Source organism: Taurulus bubalis, assembly GCF_910589615.1.
Source record: "Taurulus bubalis genome assembly, chromosome: 19".
Taxonomy (NCBI): Eukaryota; Metazoa; Chordata; class Actinopteri; order Perciformes; family Cottidae; genus Taurulus; species Taurulus bubalis.
In genome coordinates, this window is record NC_136607.1 from 10,732,285 (window position 1) to 10,750,298 (window position 18,014).

The following is an 18,014-nucleotide window of genomic DNA, read 5'->3' on the forward strand; positions in this document are numbered from 1 at the left end:
ACCTTTTTTTCTGCTGTGGGTGAAAGGGTCAGTGTTCACCAAGTGAAATTCAGGTAAATACTTCCATAAAATATTTAAGTGATGAATATAGAAAAAGTAGCTGAGCAACTGAAGTCTTCCCTGAGCGATTCAGACGGACAAGGATCTAGCCTCCTCTAGTGGAACAAAGCAGAACTGCATCAGAAGTATCTCACTTCCCAACTTGACTGAGCTTTTCTTTCCTCACGCAGTTTACAGTTGAGGAATATGAAAAGCTGTAGGACAATTGCAGGGATTGATTATACTGTACTGTACACAACATGGCACTTAACGTTACGTGACTTCAAAGTTGAAGTTGTAAACAGATGCAGAGTGACAGTAGGTAGCTGAGTGAATTTCATGACTTGGAGCAGTGAAATCCCTGTTCCAGTTTTTCCTTTCTCACCTCAGAAATCAACCTCACAACAAATGTGGAGATTTTTCAAAATTATTAATATTACATTGAATTTTTCAATCACTTTGTCTACCTGTGGTGTGGGTGGAAGAGAGAAACCCTAAAAAGGGTACCAGTCTACAATTTCATTATTTATTCAGATTAAATAAAGGTTTAAGTTGTACAGCCGTTTTGCCATCCTCTAAAATGGGATTTAGTGTATTATCTGTATGAGAAGATCATTTTTGGAAAAAGGTACAGTCGCTTAGGTGAGAGGAAATGACAGAGAAAGCTGTAAAGATTCAAATATTAGTCAGCCATCCTCTTCTCATTCTACACAAATCTCATAAGATTCAGAATAGGGTGTAAACAAACTCAAGACTTTAAATCCTGTATATTCAAAATGAGTTAATGTTTTCACGTTATTTATTAAAGTCATTAAGACAAAGCCACACATGACAGAATGCCTCATATCTATAAAAGGAAGTGAAGCCAAGCTGGGCTGTATGGAAATCCCCCATACTGCACAAAATTACAGTGAACTAGACAACAAAGTGACATACAAAATACCCTAACATACAACTTCACGGAAGTTAGCAATGCATCAAATAAAAGAAACCAAACATTTAAAAAAAGTTAAACAAAGACAGCGCAACAAAACACAAGAAGTGGTGTCCCTCACCAGCCTGAACCATCATGCTCTGAATATTGTTGACATTGTACGTAGAGGTGACCAGACCGGAAAGCACAGACGATGTCACAAGCTTACAAAAATGTGATTTCCAGTTTCTGAGATCAGGTTTACATGAAAGATAACGTCTCTGAAACAGGACAGGAGTCTGTCGGTGGGCATGGACAAAAGCAATTGCAGACTCAAGGTGTAGGTCTGTATAACACAAAGAAGAGGAAGGCCACTGGCTTGCATGTTTGTGTCTACTGTGTGTGAATGACAGCACACATGCACTGTGTGTGTGAGAGAGCGAGACGGATCCTAGCTAGGTTTAAATGCAAGAACCACGACAGGCACACAAGATAAAATAAAGGTTTTTAAGATTGATTGTAGTTTTAAGTGGCTTGTGTAGAAATCTACTAAATTAGCTCCAGCTGCAGCGGAACATACAATTTCTGTTGTAAGTAATTGCTATTCTTTAGTTATGCAGTAGTAGTCACTCAAGAATACAATAAAGCTAGTATGGTATGGACAAAAAAGAATACACACATCTTAGTTTTGTGGTCATCCCTCCTGACCTCCAGTGATCAATGGTCATGAACACATTCAATTTATGACTGTGCTAATGGGGCTCTGTGATCTTATGACAGTCGAAGGAATTCAGAGGCCAACATATGACTCGTAAAAGATAGAGCTTGTTTGAGTATCGGCATAGTGAAGACCTCTGTTTTCTGCAGTTTGTATATTTCTAAGATGTTGGGAGTGCCTTGCCCATTTCTTTTTCGTAGCATAACGGCTATCTCTTAATTTTAGTACTGAAACAATACAGCAAAGGCTATACACTAAATTGGGTGCATTGAGCTGGGTGAGGACATTACCATGTAAGATGTAATGAGATAACAAGACATGAAAAATAATTGTCAGGTATTCAAAAAAGTAAAAAGTAATAAATAATCATTGTTTTGTTGATGTAGCTTTGGATAGCTAAGTGTCTCTTCACCATCACCTGCCCTGGTGTAAACAGACACAAGCTCGAGAGCAATTACATATTGTAATAAGATAGAATTTGATAAATTGGGATCTTATTCTCGGTAGTCAATCCACGAAAGAATAACTAAAGAAAATGATTAACATAGAGTAAAAAATAATTCTAAAGTAAACCTAAAAAGGTGGCATGAAAACTGGCACCTACTGACTAAACTTTTGCTGTCAGCTGTGTTGAATGACAACAAACTAGATGATGTGTGTGATGTGTGCATCTATTGTTCGGGCAAACTGGTCATGTGTTTGATTGGGTGAGACAGTGAATCACTAAATTCTGTGTGGACCTGTACATTGGTGAAAATCCCCAGTTGGGAGTCAGAACACTGTGTTTCCTCTTGCCCCTTTACGAGCTGTTGACCCATATCTGTCTAGTTTTATTTAGGCATATGATTGACATATATGAAGGCTGGAATTAAATGGTATTCCCCTAAACCAGGATCTGGTTGTGGGCAAGCAACTCAGCTCTAACTTAGCGCAGGTCAGAGTCTGACTTTGTGTCCCCTTAGCTTCCATTCAGCAGCATCTCTGTCCCGGGCGTTTCCGGACAACCCCGGGTCGAATTGTCCCCCAGTCGAGGAGGTCCAGTACGCAGCACAAGCCTGCCAACGCCCAGACCTCCTGAGACCAACCCTCCAGGAGACAGAGACTTCCTGGAAAAGAGAAAGAGAGGGAGGATGGATTAAAGGAATCAAGGAATCAAAGCCAAATTAAAGACGACTCTGACCTTGGAAAGATGTTTATTCACCTGAAGGCCATCTTTTTCAGCAGGTGAGCATCCATCTTTTCTGTCAAAGGACCCTCTGTGTGTGGATGCTCCTCCACCGGAGAGGAGAGGAGGGGAGAGGAGCAGAGTGGTGGGAGGAGGTGGGAAGCATCCTGAGACGAGGTGACCATGTCTAAAGCCTCCTGAGAGGCAAAAAATATTAAAAAGCAAGATGATTAAGAGGTTTGGTTGTACTTGTAATTTCTGCTTTAATGTAGAAATCTTTCGATTTCAAAAAGTTCCGACTGTAGTTAGACAAATTCAACTCCAAGCATCAAAACATCTCTTCAGAAATAGTCAAGCAGCATCACAGACGTTGGTCTCTAGGTGTTTTTTTTTACCAACACTGGTGTGATTTACTTAATTATACCAACCTGAGACTTGATCTCCTGGTGGTCTGAATCCTCCAAGTCAAGAGCGCACAGTTCGAGCTCGATGTCTCGTTCCGGGTCCGGTTCGCTTTCGGCCCGGCCCCGATCCCGGCTGTAGGCGGCAGTCTGAAGGGCATGCAGGTCAGACACGATCTTCTCTCCACTGCTTATCGAAGTTCGACGGCAGTGAAGCGCTGTTGCGCAAAGCTGCTCACTAAAACCCAAACAAATACAGACAATTGCTCCCTATTTTTTTAACAACACCCTTGACATCAGTAGAAAAATAATGAAATGGTCAAATACAATAAATACCTTGCATCGTGCATTTAATGGCCTACTAAATGGACAGCACTGTGTAAAAATAAGATGAATTCAAGGTCATGAAAATCCCATGTCAGTATGATGAAAAATACTTTGTGATTTAGACAGTCAGAGGGCTTTCCTGACTCCATTTCTTGGCTGCCCGGTGGGTTTTTATCAACCAGCTAGCGGCACTATTTTTAGTCTGACTACAGAGAGGAAATGACTGCGGCACAAGGAGATTGGCGAAAGTGATGAGAGAGGACAAGTGAGAGCAAATGTGTTTAGAACAATCAGAAACCGGTGCTGTGAAATTGCCTTCATCATGTTCACCTGTTATTTTGTCGCAGGTTGTGAATTTAAAGGTTTAAATTGTTTCCTGTTCAGTTCTCCCTTCTTTGCATGGCGAGTCTGTGCGTTTCCCCGTAGTTAAATGTAAGACTTGAAGGAAATGAAGATGCAATAATTTAAAAAAAGTGAGTGTGAACGTGTCGTACCTCTCTAGGAAACTGGAGTGACTGGAGGAGTCGGATCCTCTGGAGCTCCACCTGTAGTCGCTGTGATCCAAGTGGTGGTTGTAATCTTTGAGAGAAAAAACAAAGAAAGAAGTCAATGCAACATTTACCTTATAATACAATCAATTTAATATGATCATGTTTCATGCATCTGTAAATTAAACACAGTTTACAAAGGGCCGTGAAGTTAAAATACAGTACACAGCTGCATTACAGCAATAGGAAATATCCAACAAATTCAGAGACAGATATAAATTCAAGAAAAACACGATTAAATAAAATAAATACATCCACAAAAAAACATAGTGGTGAAATATGAGAATAAAATACTCCCATCTCTCCTAACCTTTAAAGTTGATGGGTGTGGTATTGGCACTGCCCTGGCAGGCTGTGGCTTGGATAGGGTCGGTGGTGTGGTAGCCCGTGCGAGATGCCCTGGATATGGCACCCCACTTGGAGATAATGGGCCCCTCACTAAAGGGAATGATCGGGTCCTCGTCTTTCAAGCGCCGGTAATGATCCAACGAATGAAGCCATCGCTTCCCGACGCCACCACCGCTGCCGCTGACGCCACCTCCTCCTCCACCGCCGTTACTGTCCAACTCCTGCATGAGAAAAACGTGGCCGTTCGAACACACCCATACACTGCCGCAGAGATATTGAAATGAAAACATAATTTGTCTTCAGATGTGTGTCTGCGCCTACTTGAGGATGTGGGAAGAGTCTCACCGAGTGCTCTGAGCAGGAGTGAGTCGAGGTGTGGGCGAGCGTTTCGGGCTCAAAAGGGCTGAGACAGGGGCCGATGGTTCCACAGGACCACGGAGAGTAGTGTGCTAAACTTTCCTCGCCTCTGAACCTGCACCCCATACACTGGCCTCCACTGCTCTCCACATGCTGAAAGACAGAGAGAGGCGTTTCAAATTGATGGAGGAATGCATTTGTAAACATAACTCAGCCTGCGAGCATTTGTTTTAAAGAGACAGAAAGAGAGATTCCCAGTAGCAGTGTTTTAGGAAAGCAGCTGGTAAGCTATGTAATGTATATAATAATAACATAATGATATTAAATACAATAATAATAATAAGCGGTATACTCTGTCACCTTCACCAGCTTTCTACATTGGGTTCTACCGGGGGCTCCAATTTTCTCTCACAGTCCAGAAAAAAGACTCTAAATTGCTCAGAGGTGTGATGTGAAATGAATATTAAACATAAGGTGTAATTTTGAAGAGGGCTTACACACCTCACACCAGCACTAGGTGCTTACAAATGTGAATGAATTATCTCACTGACATGGCTGACCTGGTGCCAGTTTGCTGCCATCCCTGTGACGAGCACTGGATATCCTGACATAGAAATAGTGCATCTTTCAGCTGGTCTTGTTACGTAGAGGCATACAAATGTAATTTAGATTAATGCACAATCACTTAAAAAGTCCTTGTGGCATCTTTAATCAGCACTATTTGACATGCTGTTCAACAATGCTTTACCCCGCCGAAAGTCTGAATCACTGCTTGTTAAAGTCTCTCCTCTCGCTTTCTCCATCTCTCTCTCACACACACACCCACACATGCACATACGCCACAATTGTGCATTGCTATGATATCTCCCTCCACAGTTGCTAAGCAACTATCCCCCACTAAAATAGCATTGGGCACAGTTGAGGCGCAAGCTTTTGGGATTGGAATTAATCCTACATATTTTAAAAACGTTAAATCACACAAGTCATTTATTTCTCAGGTGGCTGCAGTCAAACTATTAACAAACCGGTCACGGAGGCATTTTTATTGTAACTGTCATGCCCATAAACACCCTGAACCATGCTCTGTGTGTTTGCGAGTGTACACATGTTGTGTCTCTTATTTGCTTGGTACCTCTGTTGCAAAATCGATGGTGAAGATGGGGGAGGACTGGGAGGGCCTGTTGGTGTTGTGATGGTGGTGATGGTGAGCCCACTGTTCCTGCTTCCTTCTGAACAGATCCTCGTAGCCGAGAGGAACACGGCCATAATCCTGAGGGAGCGTTCGGCAAGACAGGAAGAGTCAGGAGGAGAAAAGAGAGGAGATACTTAGAAACATAATCATATTTTTAAACATCCCAATTACCAGTTTAGTGAAGCCATAATTGCCAACTCATAACTACCAAAAATCAATCTTCCTCTATCTGCTCTGACTGCCTTTTATGTTTGGTCGAGGTCTAGACATTGGGGCAGACTTTTCTGAAGATGTGGAGGTGGAAACAATAAAAACAACTGTTCAACAACTCTCCAATAGCAATGCTTCCAAAGTGCCCTTTTTATTTAGACCCTATCGAGCTGTTTATTCAAAGACAAAACAACTAAAAACACTTGCAGTTATTAGTGGTTTTGTATTAGCTTGTAGTAAAATGTAAGGCTCTTTCTACCCGGATACTGAACATTTTAGTTGTAGGGCTATTGCACTGCATTGCATTGCAATGTATAGGTGTTGCTATCACAAAATGTGTGTTTCCACCTGCACAACTGAGAATATTTTCTTTAAATCCTTGCTGCAAAAATCTCAATTTACCTTATAAAAAATGATATCTCAGGGACTGTGCCCTGTATTATTAATCTTTATCACAGGTATTGTGGCCAGACAGCATTGTTTGTGAAATATACTGTAGAGCTACAGTAGTCATACTGGTAATGCTATAAGATGATGTGAGAAGGAGAGACGAGAGTGGGGGAGGCAGAAACAGATTTGGGTGAGAAGTGGGAGGACTACAGAGGAGGTTGAAGCTACAAACTGCAGCTCTGTAGCCGGCAGGGAAGGTAGAGGTGAGATGATATGTGGGTGTAAAAAGAGGAGCAAAGGAAAGGAAACGTTGCTGAAAAGAACTCAGCAATATGTGATCAATGTAAGACAGACAAACATCGATTAATACAGAATTATTTTCACTGGATATACTTGAAGCTACATAAGAGATGGTTCATGACATTGTGAAAAGAAAAACAGACAGAAAGTCATTTTAATGTAACCCTCAGAAGAGAGCATTATTCTTTCATTATTGCATGGCTCAATGTGGATTATCTCTCTTATAGCCCGCTTATCATTAATTAAAATACACTGTTATTTAAGGTATTATACCCTAGAAATAGATCCTATGCTTGAACTGCTACTGTGCACCTTGGAATTACTGCCACTCACACAAGTGGGAGACGCTGGAGCCGAGTAACAGCCAGTTAGTACAGTTTGTGACGCAGGAGTTACGTCAGAGGTGTGCTGTCATCTAAAAATAAATCCCTTCAACCAATCAGAGGAGAGTATTCCCCTCGGCTATAAGATGCACGTTATTTCGCCTACCCTGTGTAGGCCTGCACGGTGTTCAGCTCCAGAGCAGTAGTTACTGTCTAGAGAGTTGAATCTCTCCCTGAGTGGAGGCTGGTAGACAGAGGAATGCAGCACCTCTGGAGGCAGTGAGTTGCTCCTGGCATCCTCTCTGTGGTACAGCTGTTGATGATAATAATCATCATCAATACCAGAGTAAGTCACAGAATAATGAAATTACCAGTCGCATGATTGTAAACAGACGGCTCACCTGAGGCCTCCAGACTCTCCTGCTGTCATAGAGGGGAGCGTAAACACCATGAGCAGGAGCCAGAGGCCCATATTGAGGCTGCCCCGGGTGGTGATGGAAGGCAGGAGCTCCCATCCGATCTCTAGGCGGGTGTGGCGGGTACCCCGAAGAAGAGGAGGAGGGTGGGTGCGACGCTTGAGGGTCACTAGGGTAGGAAGACGGCGGAGGGCCAATGGAGGGCGGCAGAGAGGATTCTGGGACGTTGGAGGATCGAAGGAAGCGAGCCATGCAGGGCTTGTGAGGAGGATGAAGAGTAGATTGGTAGTACGAACCTGCTGGAGAGGAGGGGGAAAGAAGACGGAGAGAAGAGCACATTCATTTGCACTTTGCCAAGAAAACATAAAGTATTCTTTTTTTTTAAATATAAGTTTTTATTTAACGATTGACTCACAGGCTGGTTGATAATGGGGCGAGTCGTATGCAGAGTGGGGCTCCTGATAGTACAGCTCTGACGCCTGAGAAGGATGTGGTGCACGCAGAAGGAACTGACCATGTTTGGGCAGAGGAGCGCCCACATCACCCCGCCCAACTGTTGTCAAGGGAGATGATGTTGAGGAGTGGTTGACTGGAGTCCTGGGAGGTGAGATGGGCTTCCTGGTGGACAGAACGACAACGGGAAGAGAAAAAAGGAACATATGAATGAGTTGAAGATACCATAGGTCAGACTTACCCGACAACACTCCCCTGCCAAAATGTGTTCCAAACCACATATCAGGTGACTTGTAAATGTGTATTTGACTAGATTTAATCAAATGTAAATGTATTTAAATTCATTTCTGTTACAAGTGGAAGTTTCGAACCATGCATGCAAATATACATGTATATATTATGTATTATTATATTGCTGAATTACTTATTGCCTATATTAATTTTGGCAGATCTGACTCCACGTAAATAGTTAGGCTCAATTGGTAGAAATATTAGGCTCGTCAACGTGGTAAAAAGCCCAAAAATAGAAGGCATAAAAGCATCAGTCAATAAGTGGATGAATAATCTTACTGTTCAGTTGACCCTGATGTGTTTCGGATAGACAGCCCGTTGGATCCGTTAGCCGCATTGGATACATTTGGCAGCGCTCTACTCATTTCCTCCATCATGTCAGCCCCTCTGGAGATGAGTTGGGGGTGAGTCAGGCTGGACACTGCCTCTGTCAGGGAGTCTGAGTTCTCCCCTGTGCCTTTGAGGCCCTGCCCCATGTCTGTAGACACATCTGTGTGGAGGCTACCCTCCATGGTGAAGGTTTTACCCATAACCCCCGGTGCTAACGGGAATGTGCGGCCCACGCTGCTGCTCTTCTTGTTTCTCAGTCTAAATCTGTAAAGAGAAGACAGGACAACAGGGAAATTCAGTACTATGGGGATGGGTTATGTGGTGCTCAGAGGAAAACATCTAAATAAACATGTTGTCATTAGATATTTGGACCGCTTGTAAATCCTCTCGTAAATAAATACACGATTAAATAAATCAAATCCAATGAAAAGGGTGGGTTTGGAGAAGGCTGTGTAGAAACAGGACTCACTTCTCGAGCTCATCCTGTGTGTGTGCAAATGTACAGTTGGTTCCTCTCGGACAGCCTCCTTGCTGACGAAGGTCTCGACACATGCTGGTCTTGTACTTGCTGTTAGCCTGAGGCTGCAAAATGCACAGATGCAATGCACATTTAAAAATAAAAAAACAATGCATATACGTTTTGGATGAAAGACTACAATCTTTTATAAACAGCTTTTGTGGTACATTCCTGATGGAAAACAACTTAAGTGTTTATGGCAGGGATGCCATTTTGAAAATGTTGGCCTCCAAAATGAACATAAAAAAAACATGTATTGATTTACAGAGCTTAAAAGTGCCATGTGTGATCAGTCACCTTTTACATTTTATTTTCTAATATGCAAAACAATCCTTTAACCGACAAAATGTCTCACTTTGCACAGGACAAAAAGTCATGACAGCATGCCTTGGATGACGACACAAGTTAATTTATTCTGAATGTACTCATATATATTTAACCATTTTGATTAAGAGTGCATGAATCTGGGACTGAACTTGATCTTGTTTTAGTGTTTAGTGAAGAAAAAAAAAAGTACAACTTCTCCCCTTTACGATTCTGCACTTTTCCACTGGGCAAATATGATGTTTATGATCTTTTACATGACCTTCAGCTAATCTAATTTCTTGCATTGATCTATTTTAATTAATATAACTGTTACAATCTCTTCCTATGGCATCAGTGTACCTGTGGAGCATCGTGGCTCTTCTTGCTGAAGTTCTGTATGAATTCCACTAGTCCATGAACCACCAACTTCACAGCCAGCATCACACTTTCCAGCTCCTCCCATGATGGTGCCGGGGCATCTGCAAACAGATTGACAACACAGTCTGTTCAGAAGAGAGTCTTGTCACTGTACAAAGTCTCAAAAACCTCAACAGATTTTACCGTGGATTTGACATAATTGAGATTATAGTGTAAAACTCTCTAGCTGGTGAACTTTTTGGAGGAGCGTCTGCAGCCATGGTAGCAGCTCTGTGAGGCTGTACTTAAGCACAGTGCTTTGAGCTAAACGCTAACATTATGCAAAAATGCTCACGACGACTTGCTGATGTTGCAGATGTCATGTTTACTGTCTTCACGATCCTAGTTTAGCATGTTACCACGCTAACATTAGCTAACACAGATGGAAATGCCATTAGTTTTGCATGTATTTGGTCATATACCAAAGTGCTGGACACATTTAAAATGTTATCAGAGGGGTCACATGACAAGGGACCCATTGTCATGGCAATCCATCCAAGTGAAACCTTTTAAGTCAACACACCAAAAAACAAAATATATTTCCGAGTGCCATAATATTTGTAACCGTTGTTGTTCTGCTTTGATTAATAAATATTCAACACACAGGATCAATCAGTAGTTTTAATCTTCTCTTTTGTGCTTTTTTTAATTGCATTCTGGTATGCGAGAGCCACAGCTTGCCTATTTGCTTCACTTTTCAATCTCATTAATCTTTGTGGAACAGGACAAGCCCAGGACAAGTGTGAATCATTCAGACTCATTGGCATTCATGCAGATGAATACTGTGAAACAAACTGACGCACCTGGGTTGTGGTCGATGTTGGCGAGTAGCTCTAGATGTGGTCTAAGGCTTGTGAGGTTGGCAGGGTCTCCTGTCCTCTGCAGAACGATCGTCAGCTCCTGAACGCTCTTTGCAAACGACTCTGGAGACTGCAACTGGAGCAGAAGACAGAAGAAGAGAGTGAGTCTTTAAAAGAAAATAAAGAATAGATGAATTTGTCCTGTGCTTCTGTTCTCCAGAGACTTGTTATGCCCAATGTGTGAACATTAAAAAGTGAGTTCATCAATAATGATGAGTGGAATGAAAGCTTGTTACTAATGACGGGCATATGCATCACACTGGTACCTTGTCAATAATAGACTGCATATGTGACTTGTGGACCAGATCTCCGTACAGCAGAGAAGACCACTGCTCGGGTGAAATTCGTAGTCCCGCTTCCATGGCAATGTGGACGATCTGAGCATCATGTTCTCTCCGGAGAGCCTCATACGTTCGAAACTCTTCTTTCAGCTGCATCAGTGAGGAGTCTTCATCCCGCTTAGTGACCTGACAGACGGTGGAGGGAGAGAGAATAGGAAGGAGGGAGAACCAAGACGAGGAAAACAAAGAGGGTATGGGCGCATTGTTACTTTTTTGTAAGACTTTTTGTCCTTCCAGTAAAACCGGAGTTGCTAATGGGATAATACAATTTCAGGGTTACATATTCCTCTAAAATAAAACTGTATTTTGATATGGGAAGCCAAGAGTCATATTTGCAATTTTCCAATGAAATGTAACCCAATGTATCGAGCTGTCAGTTTGCCGGTGTGTGGCGTCTTCAGACTCATAAATTAAAATTCAGATCAGACAAAGGGATTTCCCCCAGTTCAGAATCTGCCCTATGAGTCATCATCATAAGACACCAACACACACACACACACACACACACACATACACACAAAATTACAACCAAAGAATCAGATTTCATTACTGCTGTCCATCCTTTGTCTGCTTTGTTACTGTTCCTGCACTCTCACCCATCTTTCTCTGCATTTCTGAGCTGTCTGTCTCTGTCCTGCAAGGCGGGGCAACAAGGGCAAATATAGACTGCTGTTCCATCAGGAGGGAGCATTTCTGCCCGACCAGCAATGTCTGTCATCAAATAACAGGCACAGAAATACACACACGCACCTCAATATATATATGACTTTTATGCAATATAATATATTAGTAGAATGGGCAACCCATTTAGCCAGTTATAATACCTCAATGTCAGACAGGCAAGTTGGAGCTTAACCTGCAGTTGAAAAGGTTTTCATGTCTTTAATATATTTTGATTTATTAAGTGAAACACATTATACCTAAACTGACAGGAATAACACATTTGTAAAATACCTTTACAACTGCTGACATAAATAAAGGAAATCATTTTGAGCACTCTCTCTGCAGTAAAGGAATATGTGGTGGTCTATTTAAATGCCCTTCTTTTAATCAGGTCAATTGTTATGTCTCGGGTTCTTGGGACAGCAGCAAACTGAGGTTCTTTTGTTCAGTTTGACGTAGATTACATTCAAAGATTTTTTTTTAGATAAAGTATTTTATTAGTGCAGCGTGCTCACATGACCTAGCATGTGCATACTGACGTGTTTGATGTGTGTTTATGCTTATTCATGTTGCGTGCACCTTGAAGCAGGAGGCCCTGTAGAGAAGCTGCACCACGTGTCCTATGCTGGTTTTGGACGCCTGGGGGAACCGAGCCTCGAGCTTTTGGACCACGAACAAAACCAACACCTTCCTGGACAAAGCTGAGCCGTCCTCCAGAGCCAGTAAAACTAGCTTCAGAGCATCTTCCTGCATAGCTGATGAGAGAGAGATAGAGGGGGGATGTGGGTGTATGGCGGATGACAGCAAGAGGTGGGAATGGTGGGAGGATGGAAGAACACAATGTATGTTTTAATTGACAAATCAAACAAACAAATATATTTCTAACACATAGAGGTTGTTGGAGCCAGGTGTCCTCAGACTTTCAGATGCACTCTTTCTGTTATCATGATGAGAAACAGTCTCCCAGTCAGAATCTGCCCTATGAGTAATCATCACAGGACACCGGGTACCAGCACCATCAGTCAGTTTGATGAGGCAATCTGAATAGGCAATTCACAAGGCAACTTCTGCACACACGGGGCCATATTCACCATATTCTTAATAAGAAAGTTATGACATTCACCACTGTTTTCTAATGTGGGATTTGTTCTTTGGTAAGAACAGAATCTATTATTTCAATTAACAATAATATTTTTTTTACAAGCATTATGGTGTTTTTTAAATAAATAAACACCACACAAACTTCAACACTGAGCGAGTATCATCCTCACATGCATCTCTTTTAGTGTTATTTTATATCCACTATTGACACTGCTGAGTTTGACAACTCGTTTGGTGTTCACTTCCTGCAGAGCTATTGTAGTTGTTTTTTTAGTAGTAGTAGAAATAATTTATTTCGGCCCTTAATGATGATTTTATAAAAACAATGCACATCAAAATAAAGGGAAAACCAAAAAATACCGACTGAAAAAGTGCAGGATGAAGTTTACTTCTGTCATTCCTACCCAATAGGCAACCCGTTCACTTTAAGGTAATCTAGCTCACAACAGCTTAGAGCATGTAAGTTAATAAAGGGTGTGCTGGTTTGTCTGTAACATTGAGATTGATTTACAATTTGTATAGCTCTTCTCTGTAGCATTAAAATTGTATTAGTTTTGGTTTTGCTGATTTCCAAATATCATACACTTTGGTCCGGTGCTCTACCCTCTTTTAGATCGTTTGAGCATTCTTAACTTCATGCTCAACTGTTCCTTTCATTTTCTGTGTGTGCACACGGCCCTGCAGTCACATAGCCTTTTATGCGGATTACCATGGTGTTCACCTGCGAAGTAGAATCAACTGGCGCAAACCTTCAATTTATGAGGACAATGGGATTCATAATAGCACAGGTACGAACAACTCTGCGGTTTAAGAACCCGTTGTAAATCAGACGGAGACTTTTCTTTGGACTTTTCTTGAAAACCAAGATTTTGTTGAATAAGGCTGTCAGGTCAGCTGAAAGGCAACTAATTCTTTTAAATGTACATGCAGTACAAACTGCTAAAATAAATAAGTAATTTCATAAAACCAACAGGCTTATAGCAATAGCAGCAATAAGGGCAAGATGGCACTTCATTGTTCTTAAACTTACTTTACTAATGCAAGTCTCCCTCAGATCTACAAAACAAAGACATATGTGGAATCTGCCTAAAAATACATTCAAATTTCTTAGAAATCCCGTGTATTGATTGCCTCATACATCTCTGTGTTTGTGCCTTGGAGCACAACGTTGATATCACTGATATGTGTGTGTCGTATGCCATTCACACCTACCAGGTCCCAGGAACTGGCAGCCCCGCGCCCTCACCGCTGCCCACAGGTTGGCAGAGAGCTGCTGTGGGTTCTGGTGCTGCAGGATGAGCTCGGTTACGGTTCGTTCCCCCAGCGACCGGCCTGCCCGCACCGCCCGCACACGGCCCTCTTCCTCAACCAGCTGGCAGTTCACCAAGGTCACCAGCTTCCTCTGCATTGGCCGACTGAGCACGCTTGGACTCAGAGTCGCAACACCTGCAAAAAGTGACAAAAGATTGTGGAACATTTACTTTAGTTTGCAGGCTTTGTGTATTTGATTGATTTTGTCTTAATCCAACTCTGTTAAAGTATTTCATAATATGCTATGTATGTGGATTTACTTCATGGAAAGATGAGCCTTGAAGGTTCACCGTGCATCTAATCTCCAACCAATGGTTTGTGCGTCTTGGGGAACCAGAGCATGACAAAGTCAAATCTAATTTGACAAAAAAGATTGAATGCTGCCAGAATTGGCTGAATAAACAAGCGGAAACTGCTGGTCATTTCAGGGAGGTCAATCTTTCTTAAGCGAAGAGATGCATTTTCCCTCAGTGCCATAAAAGTACAGCTTTCAGGCGCCATGTGAAGTGTGAGAAGCAGGAATGCCAAGTTGCACAGGCAGCTCAACGGCAGCCCACGCACATTTAGTATGAAGAGCTTCATTCTCTTTCACAGATGCCCACAGATTCAAAACTCAAGAAAATGTACCAGCAAAAACTCAAAAACAGACAAGCACACAAACCTTTTGCTCCGCTGATAGGTTTCAGGTAGAGAGCCAGCTCTTCTACGCACACCTTGCACACCTCGTAGTTCTCAACTTCTGCTGCGCTGCTCAGGCTCACCTGTTGCACATCTGGAACCTAAGAGACACGCATCATGAGCACACACAAGACACAAGACACAGACACACATAAAGCTTTCACTCAATCGCGCCTTCTGCCTTCCCGACTCACCTGAGCTCCGACCAGTTGCAGCAGGGCACAGTTGACCGGCAGCAGGTCGATATCGGTGCTGATTGGCGTCTGGTCGAAAGGGCAGGCCTTGCGGTGCAGTTTGTGGAGGCAGGTCTTACACACCGTGTGGGAGCAGCCCAGGCTGATGGGCTGGTGGCCGCTGCTGTCAAACTCATTGTAGCAGATGGGACAGGACAGAAACTCTGTCCACTGGGCCGCCTGCACTGGCATCCTGCCACCACACCACCGAGGGAGGCGTCGCCGAGCTCAGGGGGAATGCATGCCAACGAGCCCCGAAGCAGCTCCTGCTTGCCAGTGCCGACGATGACTACGAGGAACGGGACATAAAGTTATGCAGCAGACGTTTAGTAAAGACATGTTGACAGGAAACTGTGAGAATGTACAAGCGCTAGAGCTGCAACTAAGAATGTTAATTACTGATTTGTCGACAGACAGTTTATTACTTTATTAATTGACTAATGGTTTCAGGATAAACAATAAACAATAAAGTACTTAAGTTAACCCCCCACATCAACTATAGCTACACCATGAAATAAACAATATTACAGTCTGGGATTTGCACTCAACAAGAGTGAATACAAAATACTAAATGTAGAATAATGTGTTATAGAGAATGCGTTAACATCCACAGTTATAAAGAATATTGTGGTAGTTTTGTTACAAAGCCTATTATAGTTAAGTATGTGCATATGCACTCTGTATATATAATCAGCTGCTTGCCATAAAATATTGTCAACAGTACTTTTGCTGTGATGTAATGATCTACATTAGAAAATATGTATTATGTATACATGTTGTAAGAGCTAATAGACATGGTTGTCCAACAAATTACTAACACGGACTGGACATTATTTAAACAACACCACCAAATATCACAGAAACAATCAAAGTAAGTAAAAAAACAAATGTATTTCATCAATACATTCATCAAATTAAATGACAGTAAACCAAACTATTTGAGAGGTCTTTTCTTTGCGAGACTGCAAAAGATAAAATATTATTCAAGCATACTGTACTTAAAAGGTCCACCATTAAGTACGGAGTATTAATTTAAGAGCAACACCAGTCCTGAAGTATCATCTTAGCTTCCACTTCCTGCTCTTTGAGACAAACCATCTCTTCTCTAATGAAGACTGAGCTCACACGCTGAATCATTATAATACTGAATATGCATATCAGTTCCCGGACAACTGATATACATGGACAGGATCTGCAGGACGAGACGGATAAAGCTGAATCATAACAGCATCTGGTTTCAAAGAACGTTTGTCAGGGAAAATGTTTGTTTATGCCAAATATTCCTAAACAAGCTGAATACAAAGACATATGACACTACATATTTAGAGCTTGTTTAGCGCAGAATCAAAAGGGAAACAAATCATTACTCTTGTTAGTGCAGGATCTCAGTTATTTTCCGCAGGTAATCATTTTACTTTAATGAACTTATCGTTCTATTTTATGACCTAAGCAATGCTTTATTTTAGATCCAACTTTTTATTGAAAGTAATTTTGTAGATTCCCCCCAAAAGCTGGCCAATTATTTCTTAGGTATTCAGATCCTCCTTGAATTGCAAAAATAGATTATTTGTATTTCAAATTGTAATTCTAAGGACTGCAGAGATGTTGAGAAGCAAAGTGAAGACGTAAAAAGTAAAAGATTGAGCCAGCCTGACAGAACCAATACACACGTTGACATCATAAGATCTAAATCAGCTCCCTTCCTGAGTTCTAGTCAATTTGTAATTTGCTTTTAAACATTTCATACAGGCAAAGGTTTCTTCTTCTTACACAACAGTGCAGGATAACACGATATGTTCTACAACCGCTTGTTTCCCGTCTGTTATTTGATGAATCAACCCATTAACTAAAAGGAAAACCTGACATGAAATACATGCAAACATAAAAGAAAGCCTTCTGTCTCCATTATGCAAAGTGTTTCAGACACCGCATGCAGACATCAGCACCTGTTGCTTTTAGTCTGTTGCATCTGTTCAAACTGCCCACCATAATAGCAGCTGGTGCCCTCACGAAACAGGTGCCACAATAATCTGAACAAAAATCTATTCAAATGGGTTTAGAGATGAGATACAGTAAAATACGCCCCTCCCCCCCACACACACACGCACACACACCCACGCACACACACACACACAGTAATTACAAAGAAAGGAGATTATAGAGGACAAAGCAACTCAGATAACTTTACGTTGTTGTGTGCGCGTCTCTCTCTTTCTCTCGTTTGTACACGTCTGTAAAGGTTATGACAAAGTTTTATAGAAGTCGTCTGAGCATGAAAAACAACGTTTGTGCCAAATAAATAAAGTATCGTTACAGAGTGAACATGCGCCATGTATCAGTCCAATGGAAAGAGAACGTGGAACTGTGCACTTTATGCCCGCCTCGTAGGCCTCAATAAGCAACAAATACACCCAGCATGCATTTGAATGTGACTAAAATCATAATATGTGGCACTTAATATTGCCTGCAGTTAATATACGCACCTCCCACAGATCCCGCAGAGCACGGTCCCCGAGGAACCACCCCTGGCCTCGTGGAGAGCTCCTCTCTGTCCTCGCGCGTCATTTTTCCTTCTGCGAGGAGCCCAAATGTAACACCGATTATGGGCTATTGCTCACGTGATGAAACAGCTTCAGTGGCGAGTTTAGAGGCGATGTAAGCATGGAGTTGTATCTTGGCGCGTGAGCCTGAATAAAAGTCCCTTTCTCTGTGTGGAGAGATTAGGGAGTGGTGTAAAAACTCTGTGGGCAACTGGCTGTAGTCACGTTGGCAGCCACCTGTTCCTGCTCTGAGCAACTGCTCTCCCTTGTTTTTTTATAGACCTGGCAGTCTCTGGCAGAATACAGGTCTGCCCTGTCTCTCTGTG

At 42.1% G+C, this 18,014-nt stretch overlaps 1 protein-coding gene across 1 annotated transcript; it reads right to left on the bottom strand.

Moving 5' to 3' along the window:
- Positions 1-25: 25 nt before the first annotated feature.
- On the bottom strand, positions 26-17,726 carry rc3h2 (ring finger and CCCH-type domains 2). Its single transcript, XM_079235667.1, has 20 exons — positions 17,632-17,726; positions 15,110-15,437; positions 14,899-15,016; positions 14,139-14,372; positions 12,405-12,580; positions 11,088-11,288; positions 10,765-10,897; positions 9,905-10,023; positions 9,191-9,303; positions 8,671-8,985; positions 8,063-8,265; positions 7,633-7,946; positions 7,398-7,544; positions 5,949-6,086; positions 4,805-4,969; positions 4,422-4,680; positions 4,058-4,142; positions 3,264-3,474; positions 2,872-3,032; positions 26-2,776 (listed from the first exon to the last, which is right to left on the bottom strand). The coding sequence occupies exons 2-20, from the start codon at positions 15,338-15,340 to the stop codon at positions 2,629-2,631; spliced, it is 3,471 nt and encodes a 1,156-aa protein (XP_079091793.1). The 5' UTR covers positions 15,341-15,437; positions 17,632-17,726; the 3' UTR covers positions 26-2,628.
- Positions 17,727-18,014: the final 288 nt, after the last annotated feature.